Source organism: Macrotis lagotis, chromosome 1, assembly GCF_037893015.1.
Source record: "Macrotis lagotis isolate mMagLag1 chromosome 1, bilby.v1.9.chrom.fasta, whole genome shotgun sequence".
Lineage (NCBI taxonomy): Eukaryota > Metazoa > Chordata > Mammalia > Peramelemorphia > Peramelidae > Macrotis > Macrotis lagotis.
In genome coordinates, this window is record NC_133658.1 from 500,274,328 (window position 1) to 500,291,868 (window position 17,541).

Sequence of the window (17,541 nt, forward strand, 5' to 3'; positions counted from 1 at the left end):
GTGTTACAGTGCTTAGCAAGCTACATGTGTCACTAATAGATCTGGGTCACAGCTAACTTGTTGCTTATGCTGGTACTGACATTGCTGATAATTTTCTTCTCTATTGCCTATGGATTTCTGGATTACTTTTTTGTGTAATTTTATTGTAGTTGCTCATTAAATTTCTTGATAATTATTCAGCTGGGTGCAATTTTTTGGTTTTTGTTGGAGTTAAGTGTCCCAAAGCAAATTCCAGAGCCTTATAGTCAATCCTTTTACCCTTGTTCTCCCTCTCTTAACTTCATTCTTACATCATCATCAGTTGCCTGCTGGACATTCCCAGTTGGATGTCCCATTAGTGTCTCAAACTCAGCATGTTCAAAATGAAATTCATTTTAAACTTAATTCTTCACTATACTCCTCTAGTTTTATTGTTTCTAGTCACTTGGGTTTGCAGCCTCAAAGTCATTCTTGACTCTTTCTTATTCATTACATGTGTTTTCAACCATTTGTCAAGTTTTATTGTTTCTACAAAAGTTCTTCCATCTCTCTACTCCCATAGCTTTCTCTGTCTGTTATCTGTATCATCACAACAATGTCCTAAATGGTATCTTTATTTCCAATATTTACCTTCCAGTCTTTCCAGTACATAGCCACAAATGAATATTTCTTTGTAGTGGCCCAAAATTGGAAAATAAGGAAGTGCATACTGGGGAATGGCTAAACAAATAGCAGAATGTCATTTTCCTACAAGAAATGACTTAAGTGGATAGTTTAGAGGGAACTTGGTAAACCTTTGAACTGATTCAGAGTGAAGTGAGCAGAAATAGAACAGTTGAATGAAATCGTTATATAGTTTTTCCTCTTTGATGACAAAACTTGAAAGACCTTAGGACTTTAATGCTAGTAATAATAAAAGATGAGTCCAGAAGACTGATGAAAAAACATGCCATTCAGGGCAGCTAGGTGGCGCAGTGGATAGAGCACCGGCCCTGGAGTCAGGAGTACCTGAGTTCAAATCCGGCCTCAGACACTTAATAATTACCTAGCTGTGTGGCCTTGGGCACGCCACTTAACCCCACCGCCTTGCAAAAAAAAAAAATAAAGAAAGGGAAAAAAAAAGAAAAATCATGCCATTCACTTCCTTCCAGAGAAGTGATGAACTTAAAATTCAGCCTGAAATATCCATTCAGGCATGATTAATATAGGATTTTGATTTTGATTTCTTGTGAGACTAAGAATGGTAAGAGTTTTTTTTTATTTCTTGAGGATCAGTTAGGGAATAGATTATAAATGCACATAAAAATAAATATTTATAAAAATTAATATTTCTAAAACAATTCTGATAAATTTAATACCATTCTTAAAAATTACCATTGACTCCCTATTGCTTCTGGAACTCAAGTTCTTAATCTGGAGTCCATGAACTTCTTTCAGAAAATTTTGATATTTATCTTTCATTATAATTGTGATCCTATATATTTTATGCATTTAAAATGTCATCCTGAGAAGTAATCTCTTCGCTTCATCAAGCTGCCAAAGGGACCATGACACAGATAAAAATTAGAACTCCTACTCTAGAGTTAAATATGCAGACTTCTTAACCTGATATTTAATCTTTCAAAATATGGCTCTCAGCTAGCTTTTAGGGTTTGTTTTTATATCCTTTCCTTTTATGAACTTCGTTCTAGTCAGACTCATCCACTAATTGTTCTTTAAACTTGACATTCTTAACTCCTCTCTCTGTTCGCTTGCATATAGTGATTTTCATGTTTGGAATACATAATACTCCCTACTTACCTTCACCTTTTAGGATCCCTGGGTTTCCACAGTGTCCTATTGTCAGCAATTTGTAAATTTTTTCCTGATTCCAGAGGCTCACTCCCCAGAGTACTATACCTTTTATTAATTCTTTAATGGTTATAGGCTTCCTCTCAGCAGAATGTAAGATCCTTAAGAACAAGAACTGTTTCAATTTTATCTTTGAATCCCTAGTACTTTGCTTTGGGCTTTTGTATATTCTTTTTGAGTCCTTCCAGTCACGTCTGACTCTATGACCCCATTTGGGGTTTTCTTGGCAAAGGTATTGGAGTGGTTATTTACACTTGAGGAACTGAGGCAAACAGGGTTAAGTCACTTATCCAGGGTTGCTAGTAAGTGTCTGAGGCCACTCAGGTCCTCTTGACTCAAGGGTCGGTGCTCTGTCCACTGCACCACCTAGCTGTTCAGAAATAATTTTTGTTCTCTATGACTTCATGTCTATGGGGTTTTCTTGGCAAAGATACAGGAGAGGTTTGCTATTTCCTTCTCTAATTCATTTTACAGATGAGAAAACTGAGGCAAAAAGGATTATGACTTGCCCAAAGGCACACAAGCTAGCAAGTGTCTGAGGCTAAATTTCAATTCAGGTCCTTCTGACTCCAGGCCCAGCACTATATCCACTATTCCATCTAGTTGCCCCAGAGTTTAGTGACTTGTCCAGGGTCTCATAGCCAAGTGTCTGAGACTAGATTTGAATTCATGAAGAGGAGTCTTCCTGACTACAGTCCTGGCTCTCTATCTGTCGTGCCTCTTAGCTGCCATGCTTTGTATGTAGTGGGTTCTTAATATTTATTGCACTGAATTGAAAAGAATAAGTGAAAGATAAAGATGATAAACTGAGATTAGGAATGGAAAGAGGGAATGATTGTGAGAAATACTTTTAGTACATGACATTTTTATTTTATAAATTTCTACATACATATAAAGAACATATTTATATATATGTTGTATACATAAGTAAAATGAACTTGACAGTCAACAATACACATGAACATTTCCACAAAGTTAAAGAAAAAGATTGCTTTTAAAGCCATTGATGTAGTACATATATCTTGTTTTTTTAACACATATTAAATTTAACCTAATACCAAAATATCTTAGCTATCTTCTGTGATTTTTAAAAAATGTTTTATTTACCTTCTTTTCTTTTTTTCCTCCCTTTCCCCCATCATTATACCTCCCCATAATACTCCATTGAAAAGACCTCCCTTTTAGTGAGTGACTATGTATCTGATTTTTTTCCTCATACTTGAATTTTGGACTGAATTACTTTGGAGACAGTTAAGTTTTTGTTCTTGTTCATGTTAGCTTTTGGATTTTTGCATAAATTTTTGTAATTTTCAGCTTCTTACTTTCATTAGGGTTGTGGCAGAGATTCTCAAGAACAACATGCTTTCAAGCATTATAACACACCAAGATCAGAACCTCATTGTTTGGTGCTTTGTTTGTACAACTGGAGTGTGTGGTGAGTTTGGGGAACAATTGAACACATTTGATTGCAAAAGACTTTGAATTAATGAGGATAGATATATTTGAAAATCTTTAAGAAGTAAACAGTTATCTGAATGCACAATATATTTTGGAAAGATAGACTATATAGTAATTTCTGATAGCATTTTAGTTAATAAAAATGTTAGGAAATATTGTTGTTGTTTATTGTATACCTCTTTATACCAAAGTGATAACAATTCAGTGTAAAAATTCAAAGATGTTGAGAATAAATGATAGTATCAACAAAATTATTGCAGGGAAACAAAGAAATTATATTGTATTCTAATGTTATATTGTATTCTAATGTGTTCAGTTGCATAGAATAATGATTGAAAGAAATTTCTCCACCCTGGCTTTTCAAATAGGATTGACCCAACATATATTACTTAATTGTAAGGACTGGTAAATATATTGATGTTGAATTTTGCTTTGAAATCGGTTTATACAAAACTCATTAACATTTTTCATTCCAAATCGTCATTCCACTAATAGGTTAAGTTTGGATTTTTGTTGATATTAGAATGTTTTTGAAATCTTGCCTGTCTTCATAATAAAAACAACTTTATTCAGATGTACAGAAAACTAAAACAAACTTTGCTTATGTTATATGACAAAAATGCTTTTCATTTTTTTATAAGATTTGACATCTAAAGTTAATGTCTTAATTCTAAGACCTTTGAGGTTTGGTTTTTTGTTTTGTTTTGTTTTGGTTTTGGTCATTGTTTTCTTCTGGTACTTTTTGGGAGGCAGGTGTTACTTGTGTGAGGAGGAGGTCCAATATAGCAGCTCAAGTCGATTGGGTCAACTTGTGGATTATATTAGAAAACAAACCAATGTCAAAACTCCAAGACCAGGTAAAGTCTTGTAGTGAATATATATTTTTAAATAATTGCTCTACATTTATGCAGATGGGTGAATCTTATGTTTAGGGTTTAGATCTAACTCTTATCATTAAATATTGAATTCTTATAAGAAATGCTCGTAATAAAGTCTTTAAAAATTCATGCTGTGGGGTATACAGTGGTATAATTATCTCATGTAAAAAATACACTTTTCATAAATAATATTCAAAACCTAATGCAGATTTTACTATATCAGATTGCAAAATCAGATTTCAAATAGTGGCATTACCTATTAATTCATTGGAATGACATGTATTCCCTGTATTATTCATGCTCACTTGCTTCTTTGACTCATATTCATTTCAGATGTAATTGTATTTAAATGAATGTAAAAAGGCTAAATATGTTCAAATATGAGACCATTGCAGATGTTTGCCTTGTATTGTTTTTCATTGTCATCTATTTTAATAATAAAACAATGAGTTGTTGTTAATGATGTATTGAGACTGCAAATGCCATAGTATGATATTGAACTTTTGTTTTAATTTGCATTTGAGTGGTAAAGTTAAGTTGACCTTGACATTTTATTAGAATTTTTTGGTCTGCTGCCTTCCCTTTGTCAATTCATAGCTTTGGATTTTGGAAAGTTGCATTTTTAAAAAATTTTCTCTTGCATATTACTTTGTGTCTACATTCTTCACTATTTTTTAAGAAGAGCAATGAAAAGGAATAAAACCACAAATTTATATATCTCTTCATGCTCTTCAGTTTCAAAACTAGTACTTAGATCATTTTAACAAATTTCCTTCAATTCAACAAATTAAAAATTAATAAAAATTTCTCCCATTTACATAGCACTTCTCACAAACTTTGTGATGTAAGTGGAAGAGTTAGTAGGATGACTTTAGCAGAATTTTTTTCCCTTGGGAACTGTTAGACTATGAAGATATGATAGTCTGCTTATCTATAAGGGTCCTAGCTACACAAACCATTTGTTAATCTGGTTCAGATTAACTGGTGCTTATCTTGTGGCTGATTCAAACCTCAGGGACACATTGAGAGTTTTAGGAGTGGAAGTTAAGCCAGCATGGAAAGGAATAGGGCCAGGATGGGGAGGTCTTTATACTTATTCTGGCTCCTGCATTCTTGTTCTGGCTTCTGGTATCTTAAGAAGACCGCTTAAGTTGGATTCAGAGCAGCAGACAGAACAATCACACTCTGAAATTGCTTATGATCTAATGGAGTGTATTGACATATTTACAGATAGGTGTGATATAAAGTAGAATGTGATAAAGACAAAAAGAGATTCAGGCAGAGTTGTGTGGCAAAATTTGAGAAAGTGAGTAGGCATTTCCCCTCATTTTCATTTGAGGAGAACTTCAGGAAAGAAGCTTCAAGAACTGGGTCTTGAGGAAAGATGAGAATTTCAACAAGCCAGGCAGGATAAAACATACAGGATGGTCTTCATGAATGTGTAAATGACAAGATGGAGTAGCAACTGATGTGAGGGAAGGATGAGAGAGGAGGAGGAATAATTCCTCCAGTAGGAGGAATAATGTGGAGTGTTTCAGAGAAGTCTAAAGAAAATAAAGTCTGAGAAAAGGTCACTGAATGTCTTATTTAAAAGAATAGAAGTAACATTTGGAAGGAGTTGAAGAATAAGAATTAACCAGTAAAATAAATATTTATTAAATATCGACTATATGCCAGGCACTGTTCTAAGCTCTGGGGATGCAAGAAAAGTAAATACAGACAACCCCTGCCCTCAAGCAACTTACAATCTAATGAGGGAGGACAGTACAGAAAAAGAAACTGAAAGGGAGAGGGTGTTGGCTGTCCTGCCATAGGTACATGAAGTTCATTTAGTCAAAAACAGGCAGAGCAGCTGCTAGAAAGTGAAGAAATGGAATCAGTGAGTTTAGAACTCTGGTTTTGGAAATCGAAGTAGTGAAGGAGCAGAGTTGTATAAGACATTAGGATGAAAGAAAGATTGGTTGGTTTGGTTAAAGCTTATTGGTAGGCATTGATAAAGAATCCAGAAGAAAAGTAGAGATTGAAGATGAAAGATGGTAGTGGAAGAAGTCTAATTTGTCTTATGTCACTAAAAGCAAAGGAGAAGTTAGGTGGAAATATAGAGAGATTTTGAAATAGATGTGGTGATTCATGATAAATGACCTTAATTCAGATAAATGAAAAACAGGCCACATTCTAAAAGAAGGGTATATGGGTTGGGAGCTTAAGGAAAGGTCTGAAATAGTTCCATTGAGATTATGATAGGGAATCATAAATGCACAAAAGTAACTACTGGAAACTTTATTAATTCATTTATACTTGACATTATCAGTTCTGTAAATTAAAAAACTAATAAAATCAGATTGGTTCGGGTTGAATTATATTGTTAAAATTCAAAAATGTAGCTGTACTTTTATTAATTCTTTATGTAACAATGAATGTTTTACACATTGCTTAAACCTTTTTTTTTAGCATCAAAAGATCAAGGGAAAACTGAAATTGAAAACAAAAAATTAGAAAAAGATAGCAAAAATGAACAGGAAAAAGAGAAAAAGGAAAATATGACTAAAGAAAATTCTCCATTGAATTCTGCTATTCAAGTGACCGTGAAAGGACTCAGTAATTTGGGGAATACATGTTTCTTTAATGCAGTTATGCAGGTGATCAAATGTTAAATACTTATCTTTATGCTGTTCACCATTTTATAAAGCTTGTTTATAAAAATGTTCAAGTATTTTATAAAATATTTAATTGCATCTCATGAGATAAAATTAATGTAATGTTTTACTTTTCTCTGACTTTGTGTATGACTTTGCTATAATATCATTTATATTAAATTTAGTGGCTCTTTGATGTCATATATGTGGATTACCAAGAGTGCAAACTACCTCTTCATCCTGTGTGCAGTGATCTCCCAAAAATCAATAAATAGAGACTTATTTAAGATCCTGGGGCCCTTCCTCTAGATATTTTGGCATTACTTAGGTTATTAATAGAACAATACTTTAGGTATCAATAGAAATTAAACTTTGCTCTTAATATTTTGATATTCCAACTCCTTTCCTAGGCTTGCATTTATAATTAGTTTTGTGCTACTTCTGGTGCACAAATGCTGATAATTTGCTCCATATGTTGTTCTCTGTGTTTCTCCCATTGCCCTTTTAGTGAGCTGCTACTTCTTGGATTCAGAGACTAGCTTTCTGTGTTTTAGATCCAGGTAGCATAGTTGGAAGAACTTTTTTTCTTTAAAAGAGACTATTTACTACCAGCTCGGATAGCCAGCTTAGAATCAGGAAGTCCTGGCTTTGTCAAGCTCCACTGCTGATATACTGATCTTGGGCAAATCACTTCTAAAAAAAAAAAAAGTTATTTATTAATTTATTTTTGCAAGGCAGCAGGGTTAAGTGACTTGGCCAAGGTCAACACCGATAGGTAATTATTAAGTGTCTGAGGGTGGGTTTGAACATAGGTCCTCCTGATTCCAGGGCTGGTGCACTGTACCACCTAACTACTCCAGGGCAAGTCCCTTTTAACTTCTTAGTGTCCTAGGTAACTTTCTAAGACTGTATGTTATAGAACAGTTCCTGAAAAGTATTTGGCAGTCAAAATTTTTTCATCAAGAGCTCCACAGACCAAACTCTAAATTGAAATTGAAATAAAATTTATGACCTTATAGTTTCATTTTAATTATAGAAGTTAAATATAAATGTTGGAGTAAGAGGTAAAAACTGATAGTTATGTGTGAATGAATTACCTGCTTGTTCAAATCAGTGGGATTTTGAAAAATGGATCTTCATGTTAACTAGATTATAAATGAGTAAACATTTACTTTACACCCACTGATAAATGAACCAAGAATTACTTTTAGAGTTTAATTTGTATCCCTCTGTTACTAAATCGAGGTAAGTCAGTTTGTGATGATTAGTATTTTCATTCAAATGTGAGAGTTGGACATGTTTAGGGAATTTAGTGCTACCTTTAGAAAATTTTTTCTAATTTATTTTATTGGTGCAATGCTGATATTGAACAAACTGAAAAAAATGTTAAATGGAAAACAGAATTCTTAGGAAGATACTCAAATTTATAGTTCATGAGCCTAAATCTGAAAGTAGTTTGAATGTCTTATGGCTACTAGATTGCTTAAATTTGAAAGTATAATATAATTGTATGAAATCCTAATACAATTCAATTTCAAGAAAGAAATACATTTGTAACATTTTGATATGATAGGTATGATTACCTGGTGTATCTGAAGAAGCTTTTGTCATTTTTCAAATAAAGCTACTATATTTTCTTGGAGGTATAATTCTTTTGTTGTTTTCTTTTACAATTTACTTTACCTAAGTCTTAACATAAGAAATGGAAACCCTCATCTTTTTGCTTTCTGTTCTGGTTAATTTCATACTTTTCATCTAAAGTAATTTGTCTTTTTTCATGTACCATTCTTTTCCAGAATTTGTCACAGACTCTAGTACTAAGAGAACTATTAAAGGAAGTAAAAATGTCTGGAACTATAGTGAAAATTGAACCACCTGATTTATCCCTAACAGTATGTATTTTTATTTATATTTATAGTGAAAATTTTCTTTCTTTGAAATTATCTTCTAAGATTAAAAAAATATTTTTATGTAGATATTCAATGTGATGTTCTTGGCCCCCAAGTTCATAACATTTATAGGTTAATAAAATGAATTAAATGATCATGAAACTTTAAAAATAGTTTTTAAGAGTTGTATATTATATGCATATCTTTATGTCTGCTTATTTATGTTTTATTCTAGGGAATGCCACTGTCACAGATACCTTGACAAGCACTGCAAAAAATGCATGTTGTTCATATATAAAAGGAAATAATTATTTTATTACCCTTATTTTATCTTGTATTAATTCATGCATTCTGTACCCATCAGTCTATAAATGAAATAAACACTTTTAAAATTAAAAATTGTGAAGATAAACACTTAAAACTATAAGGCCTAGGGGCAGCTAGGCGATGCAGTGGAAATCTGGCCTCAGATCCTCAATAATTACCTAGCTGTGTGATCTTAGGCAAATCACTTAACTCCACTGCCTTGCAAAAACTCAAAACAAAACAAAAAAACACTATAAGGCCTAAGCAAAAATATGGTGGAGTGAGGGACCTGGGTTTGAATCTTGTCTCTGACAACTTGTTGTTTGTCCTTCTTTCTCAAAGAGGACTGTAACACCAGGGAGGTGATGTCATGACATGCATGTGAATTGGATTTGAGTTTGGGGGGGATGGGTGCTGTGCTAAGTCACCAGCCTCACTTTCTATTAAGGAGTCATCTGGATCCAGTGACTAGTATGAATCAGGATGCATGGAGATGGCCCAGATAGGAGGCAATCCGTGTTAAGTGACTTGCCCAAGGTCACACAGCTAATACATGTCAATGCCTAAGGGCACATTTGAACTCAGGTTCTGCTGACTCCAGGGCTGGTGCTCTATCCACTGCGCCACCTAGCTGCCTCTCTATCAACTTATCATTTGTGTAACTATAGGCAAGTTGCTTTCTGGGTTAAAGTTTCCTCATCTGTAAAGTAAAGGCATGGGATGGTTTCCATGATATCTTCTGTTTCTTTGTTGCTATAAATGTCTTAAATAGGTTATTATGCTAATGTTGATTAAAAAAGCAATTTTCATTTTTTTGCATTCAGGAACCTCTTGAAATAAACCTTGAACCTCCAGGTCCACTTACATCAGCCATGTGCCAATTTCTTAATGAAATGCATGAAACCAAAAGGGGAATTGTGACACCTAAAGAGCTATTTTCTCAGGTCTGTAAAAAGTGAGTACCTGTTCAGATTGTATATTGAACACATGAATAGGACACTACCCTATAACACATTTTTCTTAGGAATAATATAGAAAAGATTTATATTCTGTTAGATGAGCATTATGTTTCTTGTAAAAATTGGGTCATCTAAAGAAGGTAGCAGATTAAATAGAAATTAAAATAAACTGGGAAGATTATAAAATCAGAGATATAATTATTGGGTTTTTAAATTGTGGTTTCATATTTTAGTAGTTTTTCTTTTTTCTTTTTTTGTTAATATAAATAGAGCAGTACGATTTAAAGGTGCCCAACAGCAAGATAGTCAGGAACTACTTCGATATCTACTGGATGGGATGAGAGCAGAAGAAATACAGGTACACCTATCATTGTCTTTTTATAGTCTGATCACTTATTTTATCATTGAGTTAGAAATGAATTTTTTTCAAGGTCAGTAATGAATGACTAAAACATTTATTAAATGCTTATTATGTAAAAACATTTTGTTAAGTCCTATGAATACAAATAGACACAGTCCTTGCTCTCCAGGAGATCATCTTCTAATGGGGAGACAGCATATGGAAGGGTTCAGCAGCAAGATGTGAGAAAGTCCCATAATCTAAGTGCAATGGCAAAGCAGATGATAATGTTTTTTCTTTAATGTCATTTCCAATTGATAAAATCATAGCTCTTTGTGATATTCAACCATTTGACAGTGCCAAGGAATTTGGTGAGGAGAACTTTCTTTTCTGGGTCTTCAGTAGATGTGGCTGTAGCACAGTTGTAAAGCTTACATCTCCACTGGAATTGCTTCTCAAGATGATGGCATTAGGTTGGGACCATTGCTATTTCCAAGACTCTTGGATTCAGAGTCCTGTACTATGTCCATTAGAGTCTGAGAGAAAAATATGAAGCCTGGACCCTAGCAGGTCTGTGGGTTTGGAGGATGCCTTTCCCAAGGCTCTTGGGCTCAGGGTCCTAGACTGTGTCCATCAGAGTGGTTAGGGTGGTTATGGTTTGAATTGCTTGGCACAGGTTTATTTCTTTTTCTCGTAGGGTGTCCCATTGCTTCAGCTAGGCTGGCCCACTTACCTGTTAGTGGTAGTGCAGTGATGAAGCACAAATTTGGTTCTTGCATTTCTTGGAATTTTTCACTCCATTATCTGTTTAATTAAAAACTTTTAGAAGGAATTAGAAAACAATATGATTTCAGTTTCTTAATGTTTTAATAATTATTAAATATCATCAATTTTACTTTGGTGACATTTTTCATTTCTTTTAAGGGTTTTTAGTTCACCAAAAAAATGGTGAAATGTGGAAGAAATTGTCAATAAAAGCTGTGTTTGATTAGCCCCTCAGATACTGGTTCTTTTTACTGTAACAGTTTTTAAGGACTATTAAAATCACTACTCCAGAATACCCACGATGACACGTGCTTTTCCCCATCTCTTGATACAGGTGACACACTGAGGTGCAGAATGAGACATATATTTGTAGGCAGCCAATGTCTGGATTTCTTTTGCCTGACTATGACTTTTTACAAAGGATACATTTTCATTTCTTTTGGGGTTTAGATTGATCATGTTAATGTCCTTAAAAAGAAGAAAAGAACATTGAGATATACGGTTTTTGTTTTAAGTATATAGACAAGCAGAAGGAAGTTCAGAGGAACATGCAAACAAACAAGGCCGCTTTGGGATTAACATGTTGAATTTATGATGAAATTTTTTTAAAAGTCATAATCCTTTTTCCTCTCTCCTTTGAATATAGAAATGTTTGTTGATATGTCTCTGATTCAGTAAAGCAAGAACTTTTGATCAGTTAACTAAAAAAAGGATAATTGAGCAGATAATTTCTTAAGCATTAGAAATAATTTGAATATTAGACCCCCTTTCCATATTTTTAGTAGGATCTTGTTAGAAGACCTTTTACTCAGTTATTTTTGTTACATATTGTAAAAAAATACATATGGAAATATAAAAGAGGAATGGCTTGCTAATTGAGATACTTCAGTTCTTATCCTGACCAATAAGTTCACTCTTAGAAATGGGAAAATAAAAAATGATTAGTTCTTACAATTGTTTTATTATTGATAGTATTTTATAGGCCTCTTTAAAAAATGTGATTGTGCAGAAATTACTAAAACATAATCATAGTATATGTACCCATTTCATTATTTTCAGAGAGTAAGCACTGGTATTCTTAAAGCATTTGGCAATTCTACTGAAAAATTAGATGAAGAACTTAAAAAGAAAATTAAAGGTAATGTCTGATTTCAAGAATGCAAATACCAAAGTAAAATTCATTTTTGTTTTCTTAGCTATTTTTTTAGATATTGGGTTGCTACCATATTTTTGTTTTGAGGATTTTTTATATATAGAACCTTTTATGCTTGAACCTTGCTGTCAGTCACTGAAGCAATTCAAATATGGAAATAACCAGAAAAAGAAATTATGGTGTGCTTTAGTTGTATAAAAATATGTATTAGGGAAGTCAAACCTGTGGCTATCCCCATTTTGCCTGTTTTACATAACTTAAAAGTTTTAGAAGTTGCTTTAGCATTTATTTTTTACTTCTTGATGATGCCCTTTGGGACTAGGCCAGTAAAACAGGTAATTGGTACAGCCCTGCTTTAGACACAGCTCTGTGTGACAAGTTGATAAATATTTACTGTCTGCAGAAAATGGTGACTTGGTTTAACTTTGTAATAAAGTAGAATAAGAACAGAGAAAATGACTTTTGACTTAAATTTGGTAGTTTTTTTATAAAAAATGTGTATCTTCTCAAAGGCTCATTTGCTGTTGTTTGTGCTCCCTGACCCATAATTGTCTTGTATGTTCTTTGGCTATATTTTGTATTTATTTATCTATGTATATACTGCTTCACTTCGGATGATGTAAGCTTTTTGAGAACAGGAATAAAATGTTTTCCTTTTTTTTCTTTGTATCCCACAAGTCTAACACATTGCCAGGTACAATGTAGGTGCTTGTTCAGTTGAATTGAAGGAAGTGCACTTATTCCTATAGTGCATTTTTATAATCATTTTAATTTGAGCAAAATTAATTAGTAAATCTACTTCCCTCCAAATCAGAATTTCTCATTTAATTCTAATAATTTAGATTCATAGAAATTTAAAGGTATGGGGGGAACTTTAGAAATTATGTTCTCCTCCATTTTTTTAAATGAAGTAACTGAGGTCCAGAGTGATTTGATTAAGGTCATGTTGTTAGACGGTAGAAGAACAAGGATTAGAAAATATTTCTTCTAACTCCTGGTTCTCCCTGTTCCTTGCACTACATTTCTACTTCAAGTTGATGCTATATTTCTCATTATATATTACAGGGCTGTCCAACCTTACTTTTAAAAGTTTTTTTAAAATTTATTTAAGGGGCAGTGGGATTAAGTGACTTGCCCAAGGTCACACAGCTAGACAATTATTAATTGACTGAGGTCAAATTTGAACTCAGGTCCTCCTGACTCCAGGGCCGGTGCTCTATCCACTGTCACCTAGCTGCCCCTTTAAAAATTTTTTATTGAAACAATAGACAATATATTTTGATTTGCCATTTTAGTGAGTGCTCTGCAGTGGCTCAGCTTTGTTTACTAAAGCGTATATTTAGTAAACCCACAGGGGGCCACATAAAATAGCACTCTGGGACTGCATCTTGAATATCCCTGATATGATATTGAATTTATGTTCCTAGAACATCTTTAGTTGGGTCAAGGGTAGAACTGTTTGGAAAGTTTGTTGATTAGCAGATCTTAAATTTCAAATAGTTTATAGGGGCTAATTGATACCATCTGACATACTGTTTTCATCTACTTTGTGTTAATTTTATAGTTATTTTGTTAAACCCTTTTTTTAATAGAGCATGAAAAAAAGAAGGCAATACCAAGCTTTGTGGATCGAATATTTGGTGGAGAGCTAACTAGTACAATCATGTGTGAGGAATGCAAAACTGTAAGTAGATTGTTTGCTTAGACTTGATTTATTCAATATATAAATTATCTACTCCGCAAATAATATTATAACTTTCAAACTCTGTTTTTATTAATAATATTTGTTTAGATTTTTGTGGTACTGTGTTAATATAAAGTTAATTTTAAAAGTTCTTGGGTCTACTCTGAAACATCTCTCAGTTACATGGTCATATTTCCTTCCATTAATTCAGCTTGGTGCTACAGTGGATATATTCTATATATTCTATATTATAATATAATATATATTATACAGATAATATAATGAAATAAAAACAGTATATTTTAATGACAATATATTTTAATTTAATAGGTAATTAATGTATATTGATAATATATTTTAAAATTATATTTCTACCTGAAGTATTTTTTGTTCCATGTATTTTGTCAATCTTACAGTACCACTAATAATCTCTTTTCAGTTACAGCAAAATTTATCCAAAGCATTGCTATTGTGTTTTTAGACAATGTAGGCATTCTGAGTTCTAGGCTTAGAGTCAGCCATTCCAATTTGCCCTTAGACCCTAATTAGCTTTGTGACTCTGGGCAAATCATTTAATCTTTGTCTGCTTCAGTTTCCTCAGCTGTAAAATTAAGATAATAACAGTTTGATGATATGAGAACCAAATGAGATAATTATAAAGTGCTTACCATAGCACTAAGTACTTAGTTGTTACTGTATAAGTGCTTATTCTTTACTCCTCTTTTAAAATAGATAAAACTTAATTTGTAATGCTTTAAGTAAAATTTTCTTTGCCTTTAAAAATGTTTTTTGCGTTTGGTTAAGGTCTCCTTGGTTCATGAATCTTTCCTTGATTTGTCTCTCCCTGTTTTAGATGATCAGGTAAGACTATTGAGTTTAATTTATATAAATTTTTTACCATTAGAAATATTAATTGAAGAAGATTTTTTATCATTAACTTCCTTTAAGGATGATAAATATTATTTGCAAAGTCCCCTGAAAATATTGAAAAGTGTTGAAAATTAATGTTTTATTTAACTAATATATTTTCTGAAACTCCCTTAAGAGTCTTATGTAACATGTTGTTTTTTATTAAAGATTTGATTTATTTTGAGTTTTACAAATTTTCCCCATCCCCGCCACAGAAAGCAATCTGTCAGTCTTTACATTGTTTCCATGTTGTACATTGATCCAAATTGAGTGTGTTGAGAGAGAAATCATATCCTTAAGGAAGAGACATAAAGTATAAGATAACAAGATAGCAGTTTTTTTTCCTAAATTAAAGGGAATAGTCCTTGAACATTGTTCAAACTCCACGGTTCTTACTCTGGATACAGATGGTATTCTCCATTGCAGACAGCCCAAATTGTCCCTGATTGTTGCACTGATGAAATAAGCATATCCATCAAGGTTAAACATTACCCCCAACATGTTATAACTTAATAAAATTAGAAATTATGCTGTTAGAACTCACTTCTTTTTAAAAGATGATAGAGAAGTGTTTATCTTCAATATATTTATTTTGTTTTTTTAGAGTAAACATTAGATACAAAAATGTCACAATAGAAGAGAGTTAGACTTGATTTAGTAAATAATGAGCAATCATAAATTAACTTAGAAATTAACTTAGAAACCCATTTCCTCATAATCATAGGCACTGAAACCACATTGACCTTAACTCCTTTTTGAAACAAGATTCCTTTTTTGAAACTATCATTTTCCTATCAAAAAAAGGAATTGCTACAAGTTTAAGGTTATATTTACCCCACCTAGACAACAGAATGCTTTTATTTAGAAACTTTTTTAGTTGTACTGCAAGTCTAATATATATTATATAGCTGATTAATTTTATTATATTATTGTTATACTTTTATTGCCTAGCTTTAAATCTCACAAACCAAATTCCTTTTTTCTTTTTGTTTAGAAGAACAATAATTTTTATCTTCATTAATTGTAATATTTTAGGAAATATCTATTAATAAGCTATAACATAAAAACATTTAGCAAAAATTAAGTTCTTTGGGAAATATTGTTACTAACTTTTAAAATTTATATTCTATTTTAAGAGTGGTAAGAAAAACATAAATGATAAAAATATTAAGAAAACACAGGAAGATGAAGATAAAGACAGTGAAGAAGAAAAAGATAACAATAGTTACATGAAAGAGAAGAATAATATTCCTTCTTGTACAAGTAAGCACTTGCAAAAAAAAGCGAAGAAGCAAGCCAAAAAGCAAGCAAAGGTTAGTAATTACAAAGAATAATCTTCTACTTTGTATTTTATAATGTGTTGTTTGATTTATAATTAAGATACTTTTGGGGCAGATTTCTCAGTTTATGAATAATTGTTTCATTTGTAAGGGAATCGATCATTTTTGACTTATGATAACATTTTTAAACTGTTATTTCCTGCCTGGAGTATTTTTGTTCTATGTCATTTGTTAGCCTTACAGTACCAATTCAGTTATAAGTAGATTACTTTTGGGTTTTTGCAAGGCAAATGGGGTTAAGTGGCTTGCCCAAGGCCACACAGCTAGGTAATTATTAAGTGTCTGAGACCGGATTTGAACCCAGGTACTCCTGACTCCAGGGCCGGTGCTTTATCCACTGCACCACCTAGCCTCCCATAAGTAGATTACTTTTGACTTGTGCTACATTTACTTGTGTTTCTATTAGTTTACTTTTACTGACATTTTTAAAAAGAACAGTAATGGGAGTCAGAAGACCTGGATTTGAATCTGTTTTGGGATGCTTACTAACTGGTCATAGACAAGTTACTTTTCTTAAAGATTCCAGTTTCTTTGGGGGCAGCCAGGTGGTGCAATGGTTTGAGAACCAGCCCTGAAGTTAAGAGGATCTGAGTTCAAATCCAGCCTCAGACACTTAATAATTACCTAGCTATATGACCCTGGGCAAGGCATTTATTTAACCCCATTGCCTTGTTAAAAGAAAAAAAAAAACAGGAAAAAAAAGATTCAGTTTTCCTCTGTAAAATGAGTTCTATAAACTCTTAGGGTTGTTCTGAGAAAAAGTTTTTGCAAACCTTTTTGCACAATACTACAGAAATAGATTATTGTTTTGTTATTGGTTTTATAGACATTATCTGCAAAACAATTATCTTTCCCTCTAAACCCTTGCCTCCCCTTGCTTTCTCTATTACTGTAGAAGGGAACACCACCCTCCCAGTCCCTTAATCTTCAAACCTAGGCGTCATCATGCCTCACCATCTCTCACATCCCTATATCCCATCTGTTGCCAAGGCCTGTTGATTTCGCCTCTGCAATATCTCCTAAATATACCCTTCTGACACTACCTCCATTCTTTGCAGACTTTCACCACTTTGATCCATGGTTATTGCAATAGCCTGCTGGAGGATGGACTTTCCTCAAGTCTCTCTTCCTACCCGTTTTATCTCTTATTGAACCACTAAACTGATTTTCCTAAAGCTTAGTCATTCTCCTCCCTCAACAACTTGTGACTTCAGATTGTCTCCAAAACCAAATGCTCTGTTAAACATTCAAAGCCCTTCACAACCTATCTCCACCCCTACTTTTCTAGTTTGTATTCACCTTCCTCCCCAACACTTACTCTTCAGAAACTGACACTTCTGGCCATTCCAAGAATAAGCTACTCCATCTCTTAGCTTCAGACGTTTTTTTCTGTC

At 33.0% G+C, this 17,541-nt stretch overlaps 1 protein-coding gene across 4 annotated transcripts in view; it reads left to right on the top strand.

Annotated features, from left to right (window-relative positions):
• The window catches only part of USP16 (ubiquitin specific peptidase 16), a 44,468-nt gene that overhangs the window by 20,499 nt on the left and 6,428 nt on the right, over nt 1–17,541 (top strand). For 3 of the 4 annotated variants that reach the window (XM_074213957.1, XM_074213956.1, XM_074213958.1), the window contains exons 4-13: nt 3,162–3,265; nt 4,042–4,145; nt 6,618–6,805; nt 8,599–8,694; nt 9,822–9,952; nt 10,227–10,314; nt 12,121–12,199; nt 13,807–13,898; nt 14,703–14,759; nt 15,944–16,120. In XM_074213957.1, coding sequence (XP_074070058.1) covers nt 3,162–3,265; nt 4,042–4,145; nt 6,618–6,805; nt 8,599–8,694; nt 9,822–9,952; nt 10,227–10,314; nt 12,121–12,199; nt 13,807–13,898; nt 14,703–14,759; nt 15,944–16,120 — 1,116 coding nt within the window. The remainder of the gene's footprint in view (nt 1–3,161; nt 3,266–4,041; nt 4,146–6,617; nt 6,806–8,598; nt 8,695–9,821; nt 9,953–10,226; nt 10,315–12,120; nt 12,200–13,806; nt 13,899–14,702; nt 14,760–15,943; nt 16,121–17,541) is intronic. The other variant, XM_074213959.1, reaches the window with a different exon arrangement.